The 27,649-nt window shown below is 42.5% G+C and overlaps 1 protein-coding gene across 1 annotated transcript; it reads right to left on the bottom strand.

Moving 5' to 3' along the window:
• Positions 1-675: 675 nt before the first annotated feature.
• Positions 676-27,420, bottom strand: LOC119725883 (DNA-binding protein SMUBP-2-like). Its single transcript, XM_038197479.1, has 14 exons — positions 27,217-27,420; positions 25,091-25,260; positions 22,763-22,967; positions 22,208-22,329; positions 21,925-22,094; positions 20,750-20,950; positions 15,815-16,137; positions 11,360-11,544; positions 9,029-9,240; positions 8,106-8,229; positions 7,141-7,317; positions 5,574-5,721; positions 4,519-4,645; positions 676-2,953 (listed from the first exon to the last, which is right to left on the bottom strand). The coding sequence occupies exons 1-14, from the start codon at positions 27,291-27,293 to the stop codon at positions 2,030-2,032; spliced, it is 3,165 nt and encodes a 1,054-aa protein (XP_038053407.1). The 5' UTR covers positions 27,294-27,420; the 3' UTR covers positions 676-2,029.
• Between the last annotated feature and the right edge of the window lie 229 nt (positions 27,421-27,649).

Genomic DNA, 27,649 nt, shown 5'->3' with positions numbered 1-27,649 from the left:
CAGATGACAGGGATTTATTCAGGTGTTGTATAATCCAGTTTATTACACTTCATCTTTAGATACATGCTGTATACTTGTTGCAAGTTCAGTGCACCATTTTGATGCTTTTCTGCCAAACTGGAAGGCTGCAAGGCTGCAAGGAAGTGGCGTCCCTTCCAGAGCAATAGGCTCCCAAAAATGGCAAAACAGCACAGAAATTGGTTGTGGAAAGCCTCAATTTTCGCCCGTCTCAAGTCATACCCGGGACGAGTTCTGACAAAGTTGCGGACATTGCATCGAGGAAAAAACTCCCATGGTTCTGAACAACTTCCCTTCAAATCTTCCTGCAATGAAGTCATCAGTATTGGCAAGTCAAGCAGTTGCTGATGAACATTTCCCCAAGAACATGTCCAGGACAAATGCAGAGCTTCTTCCAGACAAAGTGAATGATTCTACCCGCAACTTGTCCAGAACTCGTCCCTGATATGAATTGAGACGGGGCCCCAACTCTGAAACTGGTGTGAAACTTTAATCATATTTTACTTTTACTTTTTGTCCATGTACAAAAAATGAAATAATAGCGAAATTTCAGGTGAAATTTGCTGAATGACTATCTTGTGTGTTTATACACATGATATGAAACAGTTTCCAATTGTTTTAAGTATCTTTTAACAAAAGTGAGTCACTTGAGATTAATTTTTTTTTTTTTTTTTTTAATATAAAGTTGTTTGTTTTTGTTAGTTGCTAGTAATTTGTAAATAAATTGAATGTGTAGTTGTCTTGGTATGTGTACAGTCAGCATTTTGAAAAAAAAATAAAACAACCATTTGGAGACAAACAATTTTTTCAGGAATGTTGTTTATGTTCTGTTTATCAATACATGTAGTTGAATTGTACATTTGTGACCGGACTCCAGAAAATATGAACAGTTCAGCTATCATCCCGCAAGAAGTTTGGCCATGTTACAAAAGTTTCAACAATTGAAGTTTTTATTCCCAAAACACGATGTGACGCCACTTTGATCCATTTTATCTCCTGGCTGCCCAAAGGCAATTTTGACGGCTGTTATCTACTTAAACGCAACTCGGGAATACAATAAGGCAAAAAATGGAAGTTTAAAGACCGCTGTTCTTTTAAGTTTCATAACCTTGCAACATCGTCACTTTTTTATTCGGATACATGTATGTCGCGTTTTGGAAATAAACTCTTACATTTTAGTTTACACCAACTTTTCACACGAATTATGAAATACTTGTACTAGATTTTGTTGAAGGAGTCCTTTTTATAGCAACAAAAACACTTTCAAACTCTTGTGGGTTCATGAAATCGAGGAAGCTAATAATAATAAGTACATGTATAAGCATTTTTAGAGCTCTCTGACACATAAGGTATCACAGCGCTTGACGGCAAAGTAAGTTGCAGAAGCAAAGACTCGTAATTGGTGGAAGCAGTTAATAATTGAACAGAACGTCTTGAGACAGTTCTTGAACCCTTGAAGTGTTTGTGCTGAGCGGATTTCCCTTGGAAGACTTTTCAAAACCAGTGTATGTATAGTAAAATACCGGTATGAAACTTGCTAATTAACAGTTTAAAGATTTTTACTTAACAACTATTTTTTTTTTACATGAACCCATTTATGTCAATTGAATCCAATCAAGTTTGAACATGTTAGTTTGGCATTAAAACCTGATAGTTTAAAATAAATATCAAAATTGTCTGCCAACAAATCATTTTTTTTAAAATTATATCTTTTTTATAGTCGTCAATTCGCACTACATAATCCAGGTTCATATCCCATAGCAGCAGTCTTGTAGGACCCAAGTCCAGGACTCGGGTTCGAGTCCGTTTCAAGTTGCAATTTCTGTGACTCGGACATGACTCCAGTCACATCACCAAAAGACGCGCACTCAGCCTCGACCATCATAAGTCAGACTTCAATCAAATGATTTGTGATTTGGACTCGGATTTGACCCAAGTGACTCGAGACTCGGACTCAAGTGACCCAACTTCAACACTGCACACCAGTCCATTTCTTTAGTCAACCTAAGATTCACTTCTTCTTGGACGACTTCTTAGTTCTCTTCTCCTCCATCTCGCCCCGTTTCTTCTCCAGTTTCCTCTCCAGGTGTGCCCTGCGGGTTGGGTCCACCTTCCTCTCCTTGACCCCTGACCCCGCCCTCACCTCCTTCTCCCTGTGCACCACTTTCCGGGCGTGGGCCCGCGCCATCTCGCCGCAGCCGTGCACCTCGGGCATGTTGTGACCGAAACAGTAGCGGCGGTTGCAGAACGCGCAGTGCACGCCCGTCAGCGTGATCTTCTCCTTGCACTGGATAAAGTTACAACGGTTGTCAGACTCCATTGCTACGGCAATCAGTTTATCAAAATCCTCTTCAGTGGTGTTCTCCAGGGCGTTCCGTTGCTTCGTCTTGTCCATCTTCTTCTTCGTCTTAGAGACCTCCCGTAGGCGTCGCTTCTCTTCCATCTTTTTCTCGCAGTGGATCTCGTGGAGAAAGACGCTTCCGGAAGGAAGTTTCTTCTTGCAGAATTGACACTTGTAAAACTCACCCGTCCCCCCAGATGTGGTGTTCGATTTCTGAGGTTCTGTTTTCTTGGGTGATATTGAATCTAACTGACTGTTTTGATCCTCATCGGTTCTCACTCCATTGTTCAGTGTGTCGGTGGTGTCATCTTCAAAGTTCCCTTCTGCATCTTGGGATAGTACGTTTGCCTCCTCTAGGCTTGTAGCACCAATGACATCCATTGGGTTTTCTGTCCTCATTTCCTCAATGACAGTATCGATGTGTATATCGGCAAGCCTTTCCTCTGCAGCACTTGCAGAGGCGTTTTCCTGGGCATTGTGAGAATTGGTTTCCAACTCTGGAACGCCAGTCCTGATTGGCTGTTTGCTGACGGTGATATGTCTGTCTTGACCATCCCCTGTGCTGGAATGGTGCAGGCCCAATGTTTCGGCAACCTGAAAAATCAATTATGCAGAAAACAATGAGCAAGTCCCAATGGATTCAAAGGCAAGTTATACAGTTCTTGCGTGCCAAATTACTGGGGTCTGAATCCAAGTACCCAGAAAGGCGACAGACAGAGGCAAGTTTGATTCATGAGTATTCCAAATTGGTATGTCGCTTGAGCCAAGCTGAGGTCTGTCTGTTTAGGGGCCACTTTCTAGTAACTTGAGGACAAGACACTAGACAGTTGTGTTTTTATCAGTCGGTGCCCCCAATGTCTACTACCACGGTGTAGTGTATCATAGTTTATATCATGGTTATTATGATGTTGCGTTTGACATGTCTAGTGACTTGACTATAAACATGATCTGGGCTATCCCACGATAACGGCTGAAAAGTGGAAATTGTATGAAATCTTCCAAACTACAAGAAACACAACATCAAATGTGGTGTCAAATTAAAGGGGACAACAAGATCTTTCATTTGAATGGTGTGCCAATGAGATGGAATGTATTTAAGTACTGGTTTGAGTCAAAAAATGGGGGGGGGGGGGGTTTGGGGGCTAAATTCAAGGATTTTTGGTAGTCATTTCGGCACTTTGTTTTAACATGCAAAATGTGACTGTTATTAAAGAGTTTTTGTGCTTAAGGCAGAGAGAAAGGTTCATATATTATCAGAAAAGAGTTTCATTATGTTGCAGTTCATCAAACTCAGATTTTAAGCCATGCTAGAAACCATGAAGAGGAAGTAACGTGAGTGACGTAACGTGAGTGACGTTACCTCCCTGTAATCTAATGTCCATTGCATCTAAAATACACGCTTATTTGATTCAAAATGGGTTTTTATATCTAGTTATGGGTTGAATGGAAGGTAAAATAATGTTACTTCTAAGTTGCAGACTACAGTTTAGGACACTGTAACAACAAAATTGCAGGACAATTTTCCATGTCCTTTATTTTTGGTAACGTGAGGGACGACCAACAAAACACATGTTTTCAAAAAGTGAATGAATGGATTGAATTTTTCTTTCCATGTTTGAGTACCCCTTACCCAAAAGTTGTTGTATGCCTGGTTTGATTCAGCTTGATCAAATACTTATGAAGCAATGAGAGGTCAAAGTAGCCTCACAGCATGTAAATGTAACGTGAGTGACGGTGGAACTGACCCATCTACGTTCTAGTGGCGTCCAAACATCAACAATATTCCCCCACGATACAGGCCAGTAAATAGGCCCAAAATTGACTGCATCGGCCAAATCACGATTGAGAGGCCTTGCCATGAACTTGAGAGTTTGTAAACAAAAAAGTTGGAAGCCGTAAACAAGATTGTGAGCTGGAATTGAAATTGGACGCTAGAAAATGCTCTCCTGTGAAAAGGAGCACCCTATGTACATGTAGGCTTTGTTTTTTTGAAAAAGGCGATGGAATACTTGAAAACCTGAAATGTACATCATGTCTCAACTTGGTGGTCCACAAAAGTCACTGTGTACATGTATGTACCACATTTCGGAAGGATCAGCCGCTCCTAATGAGTCTGAGGTTGTCATTCGAGTCCAAGTCAAGAATCTTTCATGTCTCACCTGATGAACAACTAAGCGATCGTGGGAGTTCAGGGTTGGGGGAAAAGCCAGATGGTCTCTCGTTTGATCCTCGGCAAATCTCTGCACTTGCTCTGTGAGCTCAGCCTCCTTCTTTGCTGACGCTTCCCTTTTTACAGAACGGTGGAGAAAGAGAAATCAGACTGACGAAAAAGGGAAAGTGACGAGGGGGATGTTCGATCAATTTTAGGTTCAACAAAGGAAAATGATGAAAAAAAATTATGATGTTCTACATCTACTATCTCACATCTTGCATCTCACATGACATGAAGTCATGGTGGACAAGGGTTCATATTTGTACGAGGTTTCATCTTCATCCCTTGAACCGTTGGAAGAAATTCTGTTTTTTGTTTCCCTTCTATATCGACACTTCTTTTGGTATTGACCTTCTGGTATGGTCATTTGTTCATGAGTTATGATTGAAACTAAAATCACATGTAGTTTAATACAGGATGACGTCATCATGACTAGACTCACAGTTGTGTACAAGATACGAGTTGCGAGATACGAGATGCGAGATACGAGATGCGAGATACGAGATGCGAGATACAAGATGCGAAATGCGAGATATGAGATGCGAGATGCAAGATTAGAGATGCGATATGCGAGATGCGAGATATGAGATGCGAGATACAAGATGCGAAATGCAATATATGAGATGCGAGATACAAGATGCAAGATACGAGATACGAGATACGAGATGCGAGATCCTATATATGAGGTGCGAGAAACAAGATGCGAGAAACAAGATACGAGATACGAGATGCGAGATACAAGATGCAAGATACAAGATGCGAGATACAAGATGTGAGATTCAAGATACAAGATGCGAGATCCGATATACGAGATGCGAGATGCAAGATATGAGATGCGAGACGTGATATACGAGATGGTAGATGCTAGATACGAGATGCAAGAAACCAGATGCGAGACAAGAGATAAGAGATACAAGCTTCGAGATGTTAGAAACGAGATGCGAGAACATTTTAGGCCTACCCCATAATATTTACGGGCTAGAAATGTGAATGTTTACAAACCTTGTCTTAGCGTCTGGGATGTTGTGGTATCTCTCCTTGGGGCGAGACTGCTTGGGTTTAGCCCCCCTGTCTTTCCTGACAGACGGTTTGCTCTGGCGGAACATGAGATAGTCAGGTCTAGGGACATCACTGCTACTCACATCTATTTCTGTGAATGACAGAAAGAAACAATTAAAGCGATTATGTCACAGAATGTTTAAAATGCAGTCCTTTTAATGCACCTTTGTGTCCCATTTATCTTTATTTTCAATATTCATATTGCCCTTTTTCAAGGGTGTTTGGGTGCCTCTTTGATGCCCCCAAAACTATGACGTCATTTTAGGCAGAATCTTCATGTTAGAGCTGCAATTCAGCCTCAACAGTTTCAAGAACGTTTTTTTTTTTTGGATTTGGTGATACATTGTATCAGTGAATTAACCAAATTTTATCAGTCTATAAATGTGACCTGTTATGTCAAAATCAGACTTTTCTGGACATAAGGTCAAAAATGAGATTTTTGCATATTGTTAAAATATGTTCTGTTTCCTTTTAATAAGTGGTTTAATTTTTTAAACCGGTCATTCTTGCGCAAAGTTATGCTAGTTTGAAGTTCATTGGGTCGAAAAGTAGAAAACAGAGAAAATGGACACGAACGTCACAAAACAGACATTTCTTTAACTGATATACCTTAATAAATCATCAAAAATACTATCATTAGAGATCAAATTAGGGTTTCAAACTTTTATAGTATATTTTAGACATGCTCAGGATTACAAATATGCAAAAATTAGAAAATGAAAAAAAAATTACCCCCACAGCGTTTTTTGGCCCTATCTCAATTTCAACCTCTGCCCAGAAGCGTCTGCTTTTGACAGAACCAGTCACAAATGGTCGAGTACATCATTTGTCATTTGTGCATTTTTTTCTTCGTTTGAGGCAACAAAAGTGCTCAAATCTAAAGATGGTTGCTTAACAACTAACCTGATGAAGTTTCAGCTCAGTGAATGCTGTATATTCCGAGAAAACAATAATCTAGAATCTCAGTTTCAATTCAAAAGTAGCAGAGTCATGTTTTGAATTGCACCTAAAATCAGCATCTGGGACATGTTTTCATCAGCTGATTGCAGCTACGCAATGTCACGCACTGAACTGACGAATAATAGCAACTGCGTGCATGTGTGCGTTCCGTACATGCAACCGAAATAAGTGTCCTGGACACGTTCTCATAGCCGATTGCAGCTGTGTGATGTCACGCACTGAACTGACGAATAATAGCAACTGCGTACACGTGTGCGTGGTGTCAACGGTTGCACGCACCCATTCACAGATTCGCCGAATTACAAACAAACTACTAACAGACTGCCTTTTCAAAAAGACAGCATACCAGAAAAAAATAATTCCACAGGGAGTTTCTTGGCATTACTAGCTTTAAACAAGTAAGATCTTCAAACAATACTTTCCGTCAGTTACGACTTCTTGGAAAGCTGCCAATGGTCTGCTCTAAAATTCATGCACAAATGTTTTTCCGTAACAACAATTTTGGTTAACCCCTAAAATGTAAAGTTTGTGGGGATTATTTTCAGCCTACCATCCTGATACTGAAACGCACTCCTGACCTCCCCGTTCCGCTCCATGTACTCCACAAGGTTCCTCAGGAAGCCATGATGGCGGACCGTGTCTGAGTCGCAGACGACCGCAACGTGGCGGCGAGCTCGCGTGACCGCCACGTTGATCCGTCGATCCTCAGCTAGGAAGCCAACCTCCCCTTAGAAGGAAACAAAAAATCGAGTTGTACAAAAAATCAAAGATGGTACTATGAATCCCCTGCTTGTTAGTCTGTAGTCGACAACTGTTTCTTAACCAGTTCGAGTCGGATGACGTGTGATCACGCAAAGGTTTTGCGGTATTTGGAACGGATGACGGATAAACATGCAACCAGCAGGGCTCGAAATAAATGTCTGCAACCCGCTTACAGCGAGCGAGGCCGGAAATATCAGACCTGTCCTACCAATCGCTAAATTACAATTCACCTTTTTCTACTCACTCATGGCTCTGGATGTTTTTTTTTAAAAGGGAAGTTAAGTCTGAGGACCATTCCATTACCGACTAGGCCCATTTTGTGCTAACTGCGCTAGCAGAAAAATTCTGTGATATAAGCACAGAATCCTTAGCTACGGGATGTACACAAGCGCAAAAGCCAAAATTCATCTCTATCCTGTAATGTCTGTGATGACTTGTGAATACTAATGATAGTTTTTCAATGGTTTGTACTAAAAGCCCTAACTCCCTAGGGGATGTGCAAAATCGTATTAAAATTGACGGATTCAGGACTGTTAGGGCAATGTTGTGCAAACTTGACCCGAAACTGACCCTTCGGGTCTAGTCGGTTTGTTCATCATTTTCGTTGCGTTGGGTCGGTTTGGTTTTTTTCCTTTTGAGATCTTTGGCTCGGGTCGGGTTGGTTAAGCCATTTTGCTAAAAACCCAAAATAAACCAAAATTATGATATCTTGTTTTGACTAACAATGATTTACAATAACTGTATGACCCCTACCTTTGTTGTTTGAGCGTACTAAGGAGATGACCACGGCTTCCTTCTCTCTCCCTTGGAAGCCATCAACTGACTTGATCTCCAGCTGGGGATGCCTTCCACTCAGACGCAATCGAAGCAGCTCAACCTGTTGGAAGTCCCAAGAGACAGTTACCATGCAGAACCAGACGTTCACACAGATTTGGCAATTGATTGTGCAAGATAGGTGCCTCTTGATCTTCCAATTGTGAACAATTACTGGGCATGTATCTAAGCAGGTCAATGACATATTAACCCTTACTCCCCAGTGTCTTTTACTCAGCACTGGACCAATTCCGCCAAAGTCCATCACTGACTCTGCTTCACATAATGCTTTAGGACCAAATCCGCTGAAATCCACCACAAGACCACCACTACTATAGGTGGATTTTGATGGACTAGGTATTCATGGCTTGCCCACCAAAATCCCCAAAATGGGAAGGGGGGGGGGGTTGATTTTGAGTTGGGCAGGTTTTAATGGAAAACATGGCACATACATTTTTGATAGGTGCTGCTGCTGCTTTCACGATTGTTGGAAAACAAATCACAATTCTCTGATGTGTATAAATTGCTGCATTGTGTCTACAGTAGGGTCAGGGAACCAGACAACGAGAACAGCATTTTTTTTTCTTGGCTTTTCCAGCATCTATGAATATGGGTACATAACTTGAAACAGGTCATCAGTGCAACAATATTTGCTATAAAATGCTAACCCCCAAATCCATCCATTTCTAAAAATTACAGCAAAAGCAAATATTGTATATATTACCTTTAATAAATACCTCACATATTTATGATGTCATGACAATTATGTGCACTGTGAATTCGTAAAAAACAAAATTGAACAATTTCAATTCTAGGTGAATTTTGCTGTGAATGTTTTGTGTTGCATAACATGTATAAAATACCTGCAAATTGTAGGGTGCAATCACAGCGACCTGCGATGCTGGTACCCCGCTGGCGAGGAGCCGCTCAACGTGCACAGTGACAAGGTCCGCCTCCCCTTCGTTGCCTTTAGACACCTCTGACTCCAGGTCTAGTTCCTCCAGACCGCAGCCTGCCGTGTCAATGAGTAGCAATGGTAGGCAGGTGTCTTCTGTTTCATCAACTCCATGAAGATCTATAAAGACGTGGGAAACATCATCCGTAATCAGAAAACCAAAACAAGTAATAAGGTTTTTTTCCGGCTATTATAAAGCGTTTATCGTTCCAATTCACCATTTTGAATATTCAAATCAATTGTCCATCACCATTGAATAGTGCACGTCCAATGTTTAGTTTCGTCTTTTGTCAGACAATTTCAAATTCATTTCCAGTAAAATCAAACAAAAAGCACACATTTTCATCCCCGAGTATTTGATTTGGTCTCGCCTACGCCAAACCTTGTTATTCAGAAATTAAATTTGTCTAATTGATTTATATCAAGCAAAATTGATCTCTGAATGCTGCCATTGGCAACCTAATAGACGAATTTCATCTGTAATAACGAATATTCTCGACCTGGTGACAAAAGAGGGTGACCAAACTTCACAATTGAATGGTAAATGACTAAAATGGTTTGGTTAAAAGCGTGTGAATTTTTTTGCGGATAAAATTTAACGATAGAGTTCGTGAATTAGATTCTTTTAAAATAGCCTGGAAAACCTATAATATGGCCTGTCACCGCAAAAAGTCGCAAATGACCACTAACCACTTTGTGATACAGTGGGACAAAGCCAAAATATTAAGGGGTGGTTGATTGTTTCGTTTTTTTGGTAGTACATGTACCTCGATTTTCTATGATTTTTGATTTCAGGTGAACCTCAATCCACAAGTCCTCAATCCACAAGTCCCCAATCTATTTGTTCTAATAAACGTTTCTTTCTTTTACCCTTTTTACAAGAAGCCTTTGGATGTACAATTTGTCACCCTCAAAATGCCTGACCAAAGCTCTGTACATGTACCATTCCGGTATCGTCTCAAAGCCCAGCCATCAGCTGTTTATTTTTAGCATCTTAACCCTCCACCGTTCATTCATTGTAGTAAAACTGTAGAATTTTAAATTAAAAAAAAAAAAGCATGCAATTTTTCATAGTTTCAAAAACTGTAACCCCTCCCCCCCCCCCTTCCCCGGAATAAATTGTTTTCTAGTGGAAGACGCCACTGTGTGAACATGTAGGCCTATGTTGTATCCAAAAACAAAAAGATATTCATCATCCACCAGCCACTTCACATAAGTTTGACAATATGTACTGCAAGAAATTGGGCTTTAAATGCGGCTTACGTTTATACATGTAGTTGCATACCATAGACATCTCACAAAACCTAGACCGGCCATTTGCCTACCATTTTCATTATCAAAATGCTGCGTCCTATAACTGCCATTATATGTGAACGCTCATTGAGAGCATTTTTTAAGAGCAGAGTGAGCATTCCCCCCGCCCCCAAGCTGGTCTGATGGTCCAGTGTCAGGAGCAAATGCGCCTCCTATGGCCTACCTACCCTCAAGAGTGTACCCTAATCATTGTAACTGCAAAAGCAGTTAACTTACTGCATTGTAAAGCCCCAGTCACGCATTCACCGTTGGAGCTGCGAATATCCACGGTTTACCAAGAATCAATCGATCACGATGAACCGTCGAGGTTCGTGGAGAAATTGACTTTCTAAAAATGCACTACGTTTTCAGGACGGATAGCCACGATTGTCGTACGGTTTCTCTACGAATACACCACGGTTTGTCAAGAATATGGACAGATTGGTGAAGAATATCAACGGTATTACTAAGAATAATGACGTTAACGCCACGGTTGTCTGAGATTGGGTCACGGATGACCAAGGTTCTCCTACAAATAAAGCGTGGATATTCGTAGTAAGACTCTAGGAGAACCCAAGCACATCCGGGCATATCCGTAGGACATACGTAGCAAATTCGTAGCGATTTCCACCACGCATGAGCTACGAATCTCCAAGAACATGTACAAATAGCCACGAATAACACTATGAATAAGTACGGTTGTCCTACGGATGTCCCACGGTTGCACTACGGATTAATTTTCATGACGGTTCACCACAGAAGTTATGAACAGTTCCAAACTTCTGTGGCCCCTCCACGAATACCCAAGGAAGATGATGGATAACCACGGATGTACTACGGATGAATACGGTACCACGGTTTATTACGAATTTCAAACCCTGGAGATATGTAGCTCCAAACCGTGAATGTGTTACTGGGGCTTATATGACTGACTGAAATGTGGTACCTTTGAGGAGGTGTCTCGCAACAGAATCATCGGCTGTGAGCTTTCCGTCATAGAGAGCGTCTGAGCTCCACTGCATGATGGCGCTGTTCATGCGGTACTGGGTGGTTAGCATGCGGGTGATTTTGTCATCATGGAGCTGGATGGCGCGTTCCATGAGAGAGACCGTGAGTCCGTCCGTGGCAGCTCTAGTCAAACAAAGACAGTGAAGCAACAAATTGTTTGAGGTAATCACTCCTTAACCCTAAAATGACTGGGGGGGGGGGGAATCCGCCCGCCCCCCCCCCAACTTTTTCCAAAAAAAGCATTACGAAAAAAAAATTTGCAACCTGAGCTGTTATGACTTTTTAGCCTCAAGCCTTGCATATCTTTTGATACCAAACCATAAAAACCAGGGGTTGCCACATAGCGAAAAATTTTCGGCGCGTAGTGAAAACTGAATTTTCCCATATACGTCATGTACATAGAGCACAATTACCATTTGTACATATTAATTAATAATACTAATTAATTAGCCATAATTCCAAAATCCTTTGACCTATAGTCAATAAATTTCTTGGGTATGTTTATGATGAGTTGCTCTATGCATGTACCAAGTTTCAAATTTTTCGTCACTTGATGGTCGAGATCTTGGGGGGGGGGGGCGGAATCCGCCCCCCCCCCCTCCCCGGCCGAGGGATGGTCAAAATAACCCGGCCTGATTAGGGTTAATTAACTATTCATTTTCAATATTCAATTAATTATGACAATGTAATTATCTTTCCTGTATTATAGCACACCTGCCATCATTTGCAAGCCGGAAATACAGGGTGGTTCAAAATAAAGGAAATCCACTTTTGACAGAAATTTTAACATATTTTAAAAAATTATTTTAAAGTTTTGTAGCTAATAAACTACTGGCCTTTGAGCATAAGTGATGAAAAAAATTGGTGCAACTGCACATTTTGACAGCAATTTCCACTTATTTTTATAACTTATTTTTAACTTTTGGTTAGTAGCTATTAAAGTACCGACCTTTAAGCGTAAGCAACAAAAACATTGTTGCAATTGCATATTGTCTCTGAGCTATGGTAGTTTGAATATTTCATGTGCGAACCCTGTTTGTCCACGGAGGTATACATTCCATCCGCTTGACTGAGCTCAGCTATCGGAGCTTGATTTGAAGACAAAATATCAGCACACTTCAAATAAGAGTTCTACTCTTTTTTGAAAGGGTAACAATGACGAAATTTGTTTATGTAATGTTATGCAACGATGAACGTAAGCCTACAGCTCCTTGGGAAGATGATCTTAACACTGACAGGACTAATCGGATTTTGGTGATTTGTATTCAAATTAGCATAATATCCCTATTCATGCGACTTTTAATAAGCTCTTTTTCACCATGCATGGTTAAAGGGCCATACTTTACTACTATGTAAAGAAACAATTGAAGTAAGTTAACTAAGTAGGAAAAAAAGTGGATTTCTTTTATTTTGAACCACCCTGTAGAGACACTACTGAATGGCGGTCCACGGATTTGTAATGTTAAAATGCCCATAAGCGTGAACGTGTTTAGTTTTTCCATGTAGCCTGGTTCTGATTTTAAAATTTCCTACGATCTGGCATTCAAAACCTTTCCTTTTTTTTGTCTGAGAGGTTACCAAGCAATTTTTTAAGTTGGTTACGTTAACCCAATCCCATAATCTGGAACAGGTTTTTGACATTGGCGGTCGGGTATCGCAAGCCGCTATTTTTCCGTGATATGATGAACATTAAATGGGTAAAAACTGTTACCACAATATTTTACAGAAATCAGAAAATTCTGATTTGTTTCAATCTGAAAACTTCAAAACAGGGACGATTCCTATTTAATAGCGACGGTTGGCAGGTATGTTATAGTGATTAATTATGTTATGGTATGAGTATATAGCATGGTTTTGAGGGTGGATAGTCAGTATTACATGTACCTCTACACCAAAAATGTGTTTAACACTAACTCCTTACTGTCTTTTACTAAGTATTATACCAAGTCCGGCAAAATCCATCACTGACACTGCTTCACAAAATACTTCAGGACCAAATCTGCTGACATCCACCACAATACCATCACTACTTCTCTAGGTGGATTTTGATGGACGTGGCACTCATGACTTGTCAGCAAATCCATACACAAAGGGGGATGGATTTTGATGGATTTGGGAAGGTTAGGATTAAGGGATTAAGTTAAAGTCTCAAACAAAAATATTGCAGTGCGTGCTGCCATCTTTTCATGTAGCTAGTATACACTGGTATAGGGTGATGTTCGCACATGCATGCTACCCCCTGCAATTGCTCTGTGATAGCTTTGTATTGATCTTATGACAGTATTTGTGTGGCCTTGCTAAGGCCGATGACCAATACATTCTATTATTATTTATATCAGGCTTCCAGCGGTAAAAATAAATCAGCGTATTGTATGCTTTCATAAAAAGTACCGGGATGACTGCAATATTACTGTTAACAGTGATGTAGTGCCTTGATGCTGGGCCTTGGCCTTAAGGCTGCCTTAAGGCTGGACTTTAGGGCCTTGGCCTTGAGGCTTGAGGGCAAAAGCCTTGGCCTTGGCCTTGGCCTTGAGGGATCAGTGCCTTGCAATTTTCAGTCAAGGCTCTTCAAGGCCCATAGATTTTTGCATTTTCCAGATAAATCTGTTTGAAATTTTGCTGTTACCATTTTAATCGGTTTACCATGGAGGAGGGAAACACTCTATAGATTTTTGTGTTGGGCACACTTCCACTTTTATAGCATCATATTGTGTTACCATTGTAGTAGATTTGCTGCAACAATATTCTGTACACTTGTGGGGCTAATGAGATAATCACTTAAATTGTATACTTATGGAATAGATCTGATTGGTTGTATATGTCTCCCTGATAAGTGCTAAAGATTTGCATGTACATGTATCTGTTTTAGATAATGCTAATATTTCTGACCATGTTGGCCCAGCAAATAAAAATTTCCCAAATCAGTTTCTTGGATCCCCCTTTTGTTACACTCGGGAGAATTGTGCGTCAATATATTGTTATTTTGTTTTAGTTAAACCATATTCATGAAGACCTGAACTTATACTTTAATAGATACAATGCAGTCATAAAACATTGTATGCGAGCATGTTGATTGCAATTAAAGACAAGTTGTTCTTCTTAATGAGCGATTCGTGATGATGTGTCATGTGACTATAATTAGTTCTATATTAGTGGTCATTTTATAAAACAGGGCCTTGGCCTTGGCCTTAGCCTGGAGGGTTAAGCCTTGGCCTTGGCCTCGAGGCTTGAGGGTCAAAGCCTTGGCCTTGGCCTTGGCCTTGAGGGTCAAAGCCTTGGCCTTGGCCTTGGCCTTGAGGGTCAAAGCCTTTGCTCCAACACTGACTGTTAACCACTCAACAGAGCGTAGCGCGCGCGTACCGTCAAACACGGAACACGCTGTGCGCATGCAGAGCGAAGAAAGCGGCCGGGTATGCGCACTGTTGTCAACATTACAGTACATACAGTAGCTTCAAATAGTTTGATGAAAAAGATGAGGACTGTCTTGAATTGTATTTCTTGCGAATCAAGTCAGCCTGATATAAATAATAATAATAATATTGGATGGCTTGTTTTCGGTGGATACCAGAATATATTGCACTCGCTGTGACAATATTGCACTCGTCTTCGACTCATGCAATATTGTCATAGCTCGTGCAATATATTCTTGTATCCACCTCAAAGCCATCCAATATTATATAAATATTGCTCATTTGACGCTGAAAGTTCCTCAGGACACCAGGATGCTATTACTTGTTCATAGTCATTTCTTTGAAACCAGGACACCAAAACTTAAACGTAAGTTTTACTCATAATTTTCGACCTCTTGCTCATACTTCAGATTAGGTTTTGCCCTTCACTGACGTTTAAACAGTGAATACTCAATGTGTTACCTCCTGAGTGTCAAGTGGCGTACGTTCATCAGATACATCAGAATCAAACCAGCCAACCGATCCCGTTAGCTCGATGGTCGAGTGGTAAGACATCTGTACTAGAATGTAGAAAGCAGGAGGTCGTGGGTTCAAGTGCCACCCGAGTGATTTTTTTCCAACTTTCACTAGGGAGGTAACACACTGAGTATACAGTGTTTAAACGTCGGTGAAGGGCAAAACCTAATTTGATTTATATCACCCCGACGCAAAATTCCATCTTTAATAGTTTTTGCGGCACTTGCTGCTATGTACATCAGATTTGAACCAGCCAACCGATCCCGTTAACTCGGTGGTCGAGTGGTAAGACATCTGCACTAGAAAGCAGGAGGTCATGGGTTTGAGTTCCACCCAAGTGATTTTTTTCCAACTTTCACTCGGGAGGTAACACACTGAGCATACAGTGTTTAAACGTCGGTGAAGGGCAAAACCAAATTTGATTTATATCACCCCAACGCAAAATTCCATCTTATGATTGCTCATACTTGTCTGATAGAATCGTCGGTGGCAGCTGCTGGTGGTCTCCGGCTAGGATGCAGCGCGGAGCCAATGGGAGCGGTATCCAACAACTAGCTTCCAGAGCCTGGGCGCACTCGTCGATGACCACCAGGTCAAAGAAGTCCTTCGGCAGATGACCCAAGGGCCCGGAAGGCGAGGCCCCGGTGTTGGTAGCCAGGATGACGTCTGCTCTCTGCAGGATCTCTCGGATGGCGTGCTGCTCCCGTTCTCGGAGCTCTTTGCGTAAGGTCTTGGCTTCGTCGCGAAGCCGGCGCTTCTCGCTACCTTGTTTTGATTTGGAGAGCTGGGTCTGTATGATATGAGAAAGGAACTTTGGAATTGCAAGCAGAGAGGGCAAGTTGGAAGGTTGGTATGATTCCATTGCAAGAAATAATATTCAAAGTAATGTAAGAAATAACCAAATGTCCATTTGACCAATTCTAGTGATTGAAGCAATAACCTCAATGACTAAACGACATTACTTGGATTTATCATTTTTGAAATAAAAATATGCCATATAGTCTACATGTAGTAGAATTTAACCTGAAACTGAAGCCCTGCAAATATATGAAAAGTTTGGGTTCGGTTTGGATCAATTGGGTTCAGTTTATGGGTAGGATTGGGTTGAGTTGAGTACATTTGACATGATTTGGACTGAGTTGAGTTGAGTTATTATTTATTATCAGAGTTGGGCTGGGTAAGGTTGAGTTGGGATAGGATGGGATGAGTTGAGATGGGTTGGGCTGGGTTGGGTTGGGTTTGGTTAGCTTGGGTTATGTTTGGTTGGATTGGAATGGGTTGAGTTGAGTTGGGTTGGCATGGTTGTGTTGGGTTAGGATGGGTCGGGTTAGAATGGGTTGGGTTTGGATGGGTTGGGTTAGAATGGGTTGGGTTAGAATGGGTTGGGTTAGAATGGGTTGGGTTAGGATGGGTTGGGTTAGAATGGGTTGGGTTAGGATGGGTTGGGTTAGGATGGGTTGGGTTAGAATGGGTTGGGTTAGAATGGGTTGGGTTAGGATGGGTTGGGTTAGGATGGGTTGGGTTAGGATGGGTTGGGTTAGGATGGGTTGGGTTAGGATGGGTTGGGTTAGGATGGGTTGGGTTAGGATGTGTTGGGTTAGGATGTGTTGGGTTAGGATGGGTGGGTTAGAATGGGTTGGGTTAGAATGGGTTTGGGTTAGGATGTGTTGGGTTGGGTTAGGATGTGTTGGGTTAGGATGTGTTGGGTTAGGATGGGTTGGGTTAGGATGGGTTGGGTTAGGATGTGTTGGGTTAGGATGGGTTGGGTTAGGATATGTTGGGTTAGGATGTGTTGGGTTAGGATGTGTTGGGTTAGGATGGGTGGGTTAGAATGGGTTGGGTTAGAATGGGTTGGGTTAGGATGTGTTGGGTTAGGATGTGTTGGGTTAGGATGGGTTGGGTTAGGATGGGTTGGGTTAGGATGGGTTGGGTTAGAATGGGTTGGGTTAGGATGGGTTGGGTTAGGATGTGTTGGGTTAGGATGTGTTGGGTTAGGATGGGTTGGGTTAGGATGGGTTGGCATGGTTGGGTTGGGTTAGGATGGGTCGGGTTAGAATGGGTTGGGTTTGGATGGGTTGGGTTAGAATGGGTTGGGTTAGGATGGGTTGGGTTAGAATGGGTTGGGTTAGGATGGGTTGGGTTAGGATGGGTTGGGTTAGAATGGGTTGGGTTAGGATGTGTTGGGTTAGGATGGGTTGGGTTAGGATGGGTTGGGTTAGGATGGGTTGGGTTAGGATGGGTTGGGTTAGGATGGGTTGGGTTAGGATGTGTTGGGTTAGGATGGGTTGGGTTAGGATGGGTGGGTTAGAATGGGTTGGGTTAGAATGGGTTAGGTTAGGATGTGTTGGGTTGGGTTAGGATGGGTTGGGTTAGGATGTGTTGGGTTAGGAAGTGTTGGGTTAGGATGGGTTGGGTTAGGATGGGTTGGGTTAGGATGTGTTGGGTTAGGATGTGTTGGGTTAGGATGTGTTGGGTTAGGATGTGTTGGGTTAGGATGGGTGGGTTAGAATGGGTTGGGTTAGAATGGGTTGGGTTAGGATGGGTTGGGTTAGGATGGGTTGGGTTAGAATGGGTTGGGTCAGGACGGGTTGGGCTAGGTTGAGTTGAGTTTGATTGGGTTGGGTTAGTGCTTGGCTGGGTTGGGTTTGGTTAGAGCTTGGTTAGGTTGGGTTGAGTTTGTTTGTGCATTCAATATGGGACGTTGAAGTGCATGCACAAACAAAAGAGGGAAAATAAGATTGCAGGAAAATGCACACATGGGTGGGTTGGGTTCGTGCTTGGCTGGGTTGAGCTGGGTTGGTTCGGGCTGGTATGGATTCAGTTGAGTTACATGTATGCTGGAACATATTGCTTTGGATTAGTTTGAGATGGGCTGGGTTGGCTTGGGATGGGCCGGTTGGGATGGGCTTGGTTTGGTCGGGATGGGTTGAGATGGGTTGAGATGGTTTGGGATTTTATGGGATGGGTTCTACTACTTCTGCGTTCATGCTTGGCAAAGTCCCCACATTGGGATATCTTGCCAAGGTTGTGAATAAGACTGATGACTGAGGCTGTTTTGAATTGGGAAAATGGAATTCAGTTGATTGAAATTGGATTCAGTTGGGTTCAGTTGGCTTGAGTTGGGTTGGCATGGTTGGGTTGGGTTAGGATGGGTCGGGTTAGAATGGGTTGTGTTTGGATGGGTTGGGTTAGAATGGGTTGGGTTAGAATGGGTTGGGTTAGAATGGGTTGGGTTAGGATGGGTTGGGTTAGAATGGGTTGGGTTAGGATGGGTTGGGTTAGGATGGGTTGGGTTAGAATGGGTTGGGTTAGGATGTGTTGGGTTAGGATGGGTTGGGTTAGGATGGGTTGGGTTAGGATGGGTTGGGTTAGGATGGGTTGGGTTAGGATGGGTTGGGTTAGGATGGGTTGGGTTAGGATGTGTTGGGTTAGGATGTGTTGGGTTAGGATGGGTGGGTTAGAATGGGTTGGGTTAGAATGGGTTTGGGTTAGGATGTGTTGGGTTGGGTTAGGATGTGTTGGGTTAGGATGTGTTGGGTTAGGATGGGTTGGGTTAGGATGGGTTGGGTTAGGATGTGTTGGGTTAGGATGGGTTGGGTTAGGATGGGTTGGGTTAGGATATGTTGGGTTAGGATGTGTTGGGTTAGGATGTGTTGGGTTAGGATGGGTGGGTTAGAATGGGTTGGGTTAGAATGGGTTGGGTTAGGATGTGTTGGGTTAGAATGGGTTGGGTTAGGATGGGTTGGGTTAGGATGGGTTGGGTTAGGATGGGTTGGGTTAGGATGGGTTGGGTTAGAATGGGTTGGGTTAGGATGGGTTGGGTTAGGATGTGTTGGGTTAGGATGTGTTGGGTTAGGATGGGTTGGGTTAGGATGGGTTGGCATGGTTGGGTTGGGTTAGGATGGGTCGGGTTAGAATGGGTTGGGTTTGGATGGGTTGGGTTAGAATGGGTTGGGTTAGAATGGGTTGGGTTAGAATGGGTTGGGTTAGGATGGGTTGGGTTAGAATGGGTTGGGTTAGGATGGGTTGGGTTAGGATGGGTTGGGTTAGAATGGGTTGGGTTAGGATGTGTTGGGTTAGGATGGGTTGGGTTAGGATGGGTTGGGTTAGGATGGGTTGGGTTAGGATGGGTTGGGTTAGGATGGGTTGGGTTAGGATGTGTTGGGTTAAGATGTGTTGGGTTAGGATGGGTGGGTTAGAATGGGTTGGGTTAGAATGGGTTGGGTTAGGATGGGTTGGGTTGGGTTAGGATGGGTTGGGTTAGGATGTGTTGGGTTAGGATGTGTTGGGTTAGGATGGGTTGGGTTAGGATGTGTTGGGTTAGGATGTGTTGGGTTAGGATGTGTTGGGTTAGGATGTGTTGGGTTAGGATGGGTGGGTTAGAATGGGTTGGGTTAGAATGGGTTGGGTTAGGATGTGTTGGGTTAGGATGGGTGGGTTAGAATGGGTTGGGTTAGAATGGGTTGGGTTAGGATGGGTTGGGTTAGGATGGGTTGGGTTAGAATGGGTTGGGTCAGGACGGGTTGGGCTAGGTTGAGTTGAGTTTGATTGGGTTGGGTTAGTGCTTGGCTGGGTTGGGTTTGGTTAGAGCTTGGTTAGGTTGGGTTGAGTTTGTTTGTGCATTCAATATGGGACGTTGAAGTGCATGTACAAACAAAAGAGGGAAAATAAGATTGCAGGAAAATGCACACATGGGTGGGTTGGGTTCGTGCTTGGCTGGGTTGAGCTGGGTTGGTTCGGGCTGGTATGGATTCAGTTGAGTTACATGTATGCTGGAACATATTGCTTTGGATTAGTTTGAGATGGGCTGGGTTGGCTTGGGATGGGCCGGTTGGGATGGGCTTGGTTTGGTCGGGTTGGGTTGGGATGGGTTGAGATGGTTTGGGATTTGATGGGATGGGTTCTACTACTTCTGCGTTCATGCTTGGCAAAGTCCCCACATTGCGATATCTCGCCAAGATTGTGAATAAGACTGATGACTGAGGCTGTTTTGAATTGGGAAAATGGAATTCAGTTGATTGAAATTGGATTCAGTTGGGTTCAGTTGGCTTGAGTTGGGATGGGCTGGGTTGGGCTTGGGTGGGAATTTGTTTTGTTTGCTTTATGATGGGTTTTATTTATTTGTGTTGGATTGGGATTGGGTTGAATTGGGTTGGGTCAGGTTGGGTTGGATTTGGTTGGGTTTGGATTGAATGGGTTGAATAGGGTTGTGTTGGTTGAAATGGGTTGGATGCGGCTGGTTTGTTTGGGTTGATAGAGATGTTAGTTTGGCATAATAATTAGAATGATGGATAGCAGGACAAAATCTTGGGTGTGAATCATCCAGTGAGCCTGAGCATGTTTGTCTGAGCTAAAAGTGACCCTGCTTCCGTTGAGCCGAGTTTCTCCTCAATCAAGCTTACCCTCGTCTGATCAATCTCCTTCCGCACATCTCGGACGATGCCCGCCTCTTCGCTAGATGCCAGGATAGCGTCCAGTGAGTACCTCTGGATTGAATGCAGGAGCCTGGCAGGGTGACCGAGGCGAACGACCCGCACCTTAGCTGCCACAAGTCTCTCCACCAGATTGTCTACGGCAACGTTGGATGGCGCACAAGCTAACACCTGCGTTAAGAAGCAATGTCGTGCTATTCAACAAGTTCTTTTTTTTCCTCCTCAAAAGGGTTGAAGTTTTGAGTATTTAACCAAAACATTTGCTTTTTATCTGTTTCTGGCATTGTATTATAATAATATAATAGTTGGTATTTATAAAGCGCATGTATCCACCAGGACTGGTGCTCAAGGCGCTACATCATTATTACCCCTGATAATTGGGCCCATGAAACATTCCAAATACCATCTCAGCTCCCTGAGGAGTATACAGCTTGATGCTGTTAGGCAATAACCATCTCTGCCCTCATAGGTACCCATTTACTCCTGGGTGAAGAGAAGCAATGAGTGATAAAGTGCCTTGCCCAAGGGCACACACACCATGACCCCAAGATGGACTCGAACCCACAACCTGCAACTTTACCCGCAGACCACGAATCCAATGCCCTTAACCACGAGGCCACAGCACTCCACCTATAACGTAAATCCTCATTTGGTTTATCGGCACTGTAAACCAAACACAAGTGCTGAAATTGAGTCCATCACAAGTCAAATCACAAGCCCATCACAAGTAGGGTCACAAGTCAATCGCAAGTAAAGTCACAAGCGACAAAGGATGAAGAAGGGCAAAGGACAGCCTTTGTCACAAACGCATGAATACATTTTTACTTCACTTGAGACTGAAGGGACTTGTGACGAACTAGTGACTGAGTTGAGAATGAGTTGTGATAGACGTGTGATGGACTTGTGATTGACTTGTGATTGTCATGTGATTGACTTGTGATCAGGATGTGATAGACTTATGACTGACTTGTGATTATCTGTAATTGACTTGTGATTGACTTGTGATTGTCATGTGATTGTCATGTGATTGTCATGTTATTGACTTGTGATTGTCATGTGATTGACTTGTGATCATGTTGTGATGGACTTGTAATTGACTTGTGATCTTTAGGGTATTGAACTGAGTAAATCACCGCCATCTTTACCTTCAGTTTGTGCTTGACAGCCTGCCGGATGATCTCCACAACAGTCGTTGTCTTCCCCGTGCCGGGGGGTCCGTGGATGACGGCTATGTCACGCTGGCAGAGGGCAAAGGTCACAGCCTCCCGCTGTGATTGGTCCAGATTCTCATTGAAAAACTGCAGCTCTGTCGACGCTGATGACAAAAGACAGAGGTTTACATTCCTTGATTTCCAAAAGTCAAAGTTTAAGTTACACCACAAATGAACTAGAAGCTGACCAACTGTCCTTGATTAAACTTGCTCATACCCACAGGTTCTTGAGACAGGTTCGTCGGCAGCAACGGAGAGCTGATGTCCGCTTCCCCAAACAAGACATCCACCAGGTGACTGGCCCTGCCTGCGGTGTAAGAATCCAGATCTGAAAGGGCCCTGACAAAAACACCAAAAGAGGAATTCGGAATTTGAACACAGAAGTTGACTGCTGTGGGTGGAAACCTGTGACCTCTGGATTGCCGTTACAGTGATCCAGTTCTTTATCAAGGGGGGGGGGGGAAATTCTGAAAAAGTAACCGGTTTTTGGGCCGGATTCACACCGAAATAATTGAAATTGTTTGAATTTCTGAAGAAACAGGATACATTTGTACTTGAGATATTTTTGGAGGGACAGAAATGAGATATTTGACAATCTGCTGACAAAAATCAGAAAACAAATAATTTGGACCTTTCCTTTTTTGTGTGTGTGTGGGGGGGGGATACGATATCAAATCAATTCCCATGATGTGGAAACCATTTGCCCTTTGTTAAGTTTTCAATCCATTGTTTTTAACAACACACTTGTTAACAATGTCACATCTTTAATCACCTTTTCAGCCTCCTGTAGGTGACATCGTTGGCAAGTTTTGTCAACCTGTACAGTCCCTCGTGCTCGAAGGTGACAGGACCATCGGTGTCCTTGTGATCAAATGCGACAGTGACTGACGACTGAGTGACTCTTGAAACAATGCCCGATGGCTCATCTGTGGACGAGGCTCCACCCCCATGGGAGGAGCTGACACCAACAATGTCTCCTTTTGGATCAGACAGAAAAAAACCTCATGAATATGCAATGAGTGATGAACAGGATGACTTTTATAATGTAAAATGGTCATCCAGTTGAGGCTCCGCCCCCATGGGAAGAGCTTACACCAACAATGTCTCCTATTGGATCAGACAGAAAAAAACCTTATGAATATGCAATGAGTGATTAACAGGATGACTTTTATAATGTAAAATAGTCATCCAGTTGAGGCTCCACCCTCAGGGGAGGAGCTTACACCAAGAATGTCTCCTATTGGATCACACAGAAAGAAAACAACCTTACTAATATGTAATGAATGATTAACAGGATGGCTTTTATAATGTAAAATAGTCATCCAGTTGAGGCTCCACCCTCAGGGGAGGGACTTACAGGAACAAAGTCTCCTATTGGACCAGACAAAAACAAGTTCTCATGACTATGCATGAGTGATTGCTAACAGGGTGACCTTTATAGTGGTGCATTCGTTTAGCTCACCCTGGTCAACATGGGTTAGCCCCGTGCCGTTTGATTAGTACTGACGTCATTCTCGGGGCTTAATCGGGTCAGCCACCACAGCTCGTGGAGCAGAGTCACTGGTGGAAGTACGTCACGCATACATTGTTCATTCCCTAGAAACGGACAATATGGCGGCTGGACAGCTAAAATCTCAAGTGGACTTAAAAGTTGACTTTATTTGAAGTCTAAAGGTAATCATTTACCGACTTCATTGCGACTTTTGAGGCTATGATTCCAGCCCAACTTTTTTGAGTTTTGCAAATGACTACAAAGCAGTAAATCTCAAACTAAGACCAAATCCGAAACGGGTGTTACACCAACAATGTCACCTGTAAGATCACACGGGCAGAAAGGACATCATACACAATGTACATGTACATGTAAATACCAGGGTGACCGTAAGGCCAGGGCAAAATTCTGCAGATAAAAAATCTGTCAGATTTATCAAAAATCTGCCAAATTCCCCAGAATTACTCGAAATATACTATTAACACTGAAACTCACATGCAGATTGGTACTTTTGCCTTAATCAAGGTTCAAATTACATTAACAAACAATCTATAGTCTCATAAAGATGTTGTGAAATTATCGCGTCAATTTTCCGGCAAAACACGGATCCGGCCACGACGACAGTCCGTTTCCCAGTGAACCTCAGCACCTAGACCAGCCAACCTCCCTTTATGCAAGGGTTTGTTAGAAAGGATTGAAGCTTTCTTAAACAAATGTACCATTTTGTTTGTTCTAATTGCTGTTTTCTGTCGAATAACCATTTTTGCAGAATTCTGCCAGAAATCTGCCCAAAAAAATCAATTCTGTCAAATTTTCGGTCAAACTCGTTTTTTTAACAAAAATTCTGTCAAAGTTAGCCGAAAATCGGCTCAAACGGTCACCCTGGTAAATACAGACTGAAGCTTACAACATTCCAGATTGGTGTAATATTTATATGGCCCAAAAAAAAAAGTCTCCGGTTTCTGGTATGCGCGCGCGTCGCCGTAGCCATGCGCGTCGGCAAAATGAAAAAGTTTTTTTTTCAATGAAAGATGATGTCTCAAAACCGCCAAACTCACTGGTTTGACTGGAATTCTGCTGCTGCGCAATTTCAACGTGTTTTTAGATGGGTTTATGATCGAGAATAAGCTTTATGTGGCCTCTCTGGACTCCCATATATTTGCACTAAGTTTAGTCCGGCACCATTTGCAGTCATCAGCCGACATTTGAAGCACATTTGAAGCAAAAAAGTCGGGTAAAAAAAAAAAAAAGCCGCGTCGCCGCACCACTTTTTGGACAAACTCCACGTGGTGTTTTTTTTTTACTCACCCTGTATTTGTAACAATACACATTCCCAGTCATCCAGTAGTAAATGGCATATCAATTTATCAATAAACCTTAATTCTGGAACTTACAATATTTTTGTGACGATTTCGTAACTTTTTAAATATTGCATAGAAACTTTGGGACTTCACTTGTAACCATGGTAACCCAGTGAGCTGCAAACAACGTCTGATGGTTTTAGACGCAATAATGCAAAAAAGTGCAAAATCCAAAGTTATAGAATTGGAGTTATTTGATATTTCACATGTATTTGTCAGGTGTAAACGCTTTGTAGGGTTTTTGTACCTGAGCTGATGTTATGTGTTGGCAGTGTGCCATCCCCGTGCCCTTTATTCGGTGCGAAGGTTACCAATGTCCTCCCGTACAGCCCTGTTGATTGGCTGGCTGGGTGGAGCTTCAGCAGACACACTCCACGCCTCTGCAGTTCCTTCAGGGGGACATTTTCCACTAGCGCACTGTTGAAATGTGAAGTGCATTCAGCCAAAGCAGAGAAACAGTTGTGAGTCTAATTAGTTTATAAAATACAAACAACATTTTTTTTTCTCTCTTTATCGTATCTTTCTTCATAACAATTGGCGATTGCTGCCATCTTAAAATCGATGTAATTTCACACCTTACAAAAATTATGATGATGGTTTTCAACGATTGTTTGCCATTTTATACTCAATCAGTACAATTAATGTAGGTGGGGGCAGATATCTGGGAATTTTTCTACATTGGAAAGCAGTCGTCTTGCTTTCAACGACTGCTTTCCACGACAACGCACCAGACGAAAATTGAACCGACTAGCGGACCTGAAAGCAGTGTGGTACCCACATGCATTGCTCGCACAGATTTTCGAATGTCATCACGTGATGCATTGCATTTGCATAATTAACCAAACAACATGGACAATTTTTATGTACAAGCCACAGAAATCGTCAACATTTTCACATTTTAGGGTTTTTTTGGTTCGGTTTCAAGTTGATCATTAGCTTCGTGAATGACTGCTGCATGGTTATGAGGTATGTAAATGGAATGTTGGTTGGGATAATTGGGGGGAAAAGGACAATTTTGGGGAAGCAATTTTTGAAGGGTCTCTTAAGATCTCACTTTTAGTTTTGACGTAGTTATGTCTCCAGCGTTACATGTGAATAGGCGGCGTCTGATTGGCCAATATCAAGGCCACGCGATAAATGCAGCTAATAATTTGGAATCGCACTTATGATCCGGACATCATCAGGAGTGCCCAGAGCGTCAGTGCAATACCAAATTATCTGCAGCATTTATCACGTAGTAAATTACATGGATCAGGAGGAGGTTGCAGGACGTTGAGATCTTGCCAGATTTTACCTCGAATATCGTATAAATGCCAGATTTGGCGTAAAAGCAGATTTCAACATGTTCAAGAAAGGTTGATGTGTGAATACTTATCACACGGTAAGGCAATGTTCAGTCTGTGTCACGGAAGGACGATTGCGCTTGGTTAGAACATGTACAAGAGCGTGGCGTAGTTTACAAGCCACGTTCACGGGTCTAGTTGTATATTAGTATCTATGACATGAACGTCACCAACACAACTCACAAGTTTATCATGTCAGGTCAAATAATTTTAAGGTAGTGTATATTTTGCCGGAGGTAACGCCGGCAAACTAACGTTTACTAAGGGTTTGCTGGCGGCAATCCATATCAACAGAGGGCGCTGTACTCTTTAAGATAGGGCTAAGTTATAACATGTATTAAATTCCCACCAAAGTTGTGTACATGTAGCACAGTCAGTGCAGTGGTTAAGCAATAGCTTTAGTGAGTGGGATGTCCCGAGTTCGAATCCTGACCCCCGCCACAATTTTAAGGTTTTTTTTCCCATCCCCAAATAAATAAGAATATTCTGCTTTTATTATTTTAATATGTCTCAAACATTTTATTGCAGAGTATTCCTTTTTCTTGTTCAGATTTGTGGCTATGGAGGATTTTTTTTAAAGGGAAATAAAGTCCGAAATTATAAAATGGTCTGATTCCCATCTTGTTAATACAAAAATACAACGATAATATTGGCATGGAGCCAGACTAAAATTTGTCACCGGAAAATGTTTAAGTACAAAAAACAGTAACTGCGCATGTTCAGTGCATATCCGGCAAACTAACGTTTACTGAAGGTTTGCCGTCTCTGGCAAAATATCCACTGCCTAATTTTAAAGTGGATAATGTGCTGTTAATCCATAACAACAAGCATGAAAAGTTGGACCACATGTGGACATGCCTCACGTGATCATCAATCAGTGTCAATCATGTTAATCATGAACACGTCATTATCAGACAAACATGACTGCATGATCGGCCATGCCTAACCCTAGGCATGCTACTGCTAGGCCAGATGACAAGAGGATGGATTTTTTTCCATAATTCCTCCGTCATGTGTTGATGTAGCCTACCTTGTTTCAGCAATTTCAGCTTCTCTCTCAAGAGACAGCAACTCTGTCTGTTTCTTGACAAACTCTCTCAAAGCCATGTTCCTTAATTAGAAGCCATCACAATCTGATTGAAGAGTGAAACAGTTTTAATGCGAGTTTTAAAATTTGCTACATGGGCGCAGCCATCTTGTTTTACAAATAAACAGCGCCACCAAGAAGCCATAATTTTGATTGAATGAGGGCGCTGTAACGATGCTTTTAATAATGACAGGTTAAGAAACTGTTCACGTTTAGGTCTCCTCAGGGCGAGAGGGATGTAATAGTCTGAGCATCACCTTACCTCGTCTCCAGGGTGTCGAGCTGTACGCGCCCACCACTACCTGCTCTCTCACCCTGGTATTGGATCATTTGCATGTGCAAGATTTTTGAACACGTATGCAAATGAGGAACAGTC

This window comes from Patiria miniata, unplaced genomic scaffold (assembly GCF_015706575.1).
Source record: "Patiria miniata isolate m_02_andy unplaced genomic scaffold, ASM1570657v1 HiC_scaffold_19, whole genome shotgun sequence".
Lineage (NCBI taxonomy): Eukaryota > Metazoa > Echinodermata > Asteroidea > Valvatida > Asterinidae > Patiria > Patiria miniata.
This window is presented reverse-complemented; position numbering and strand designations above follow the sequence as displayed.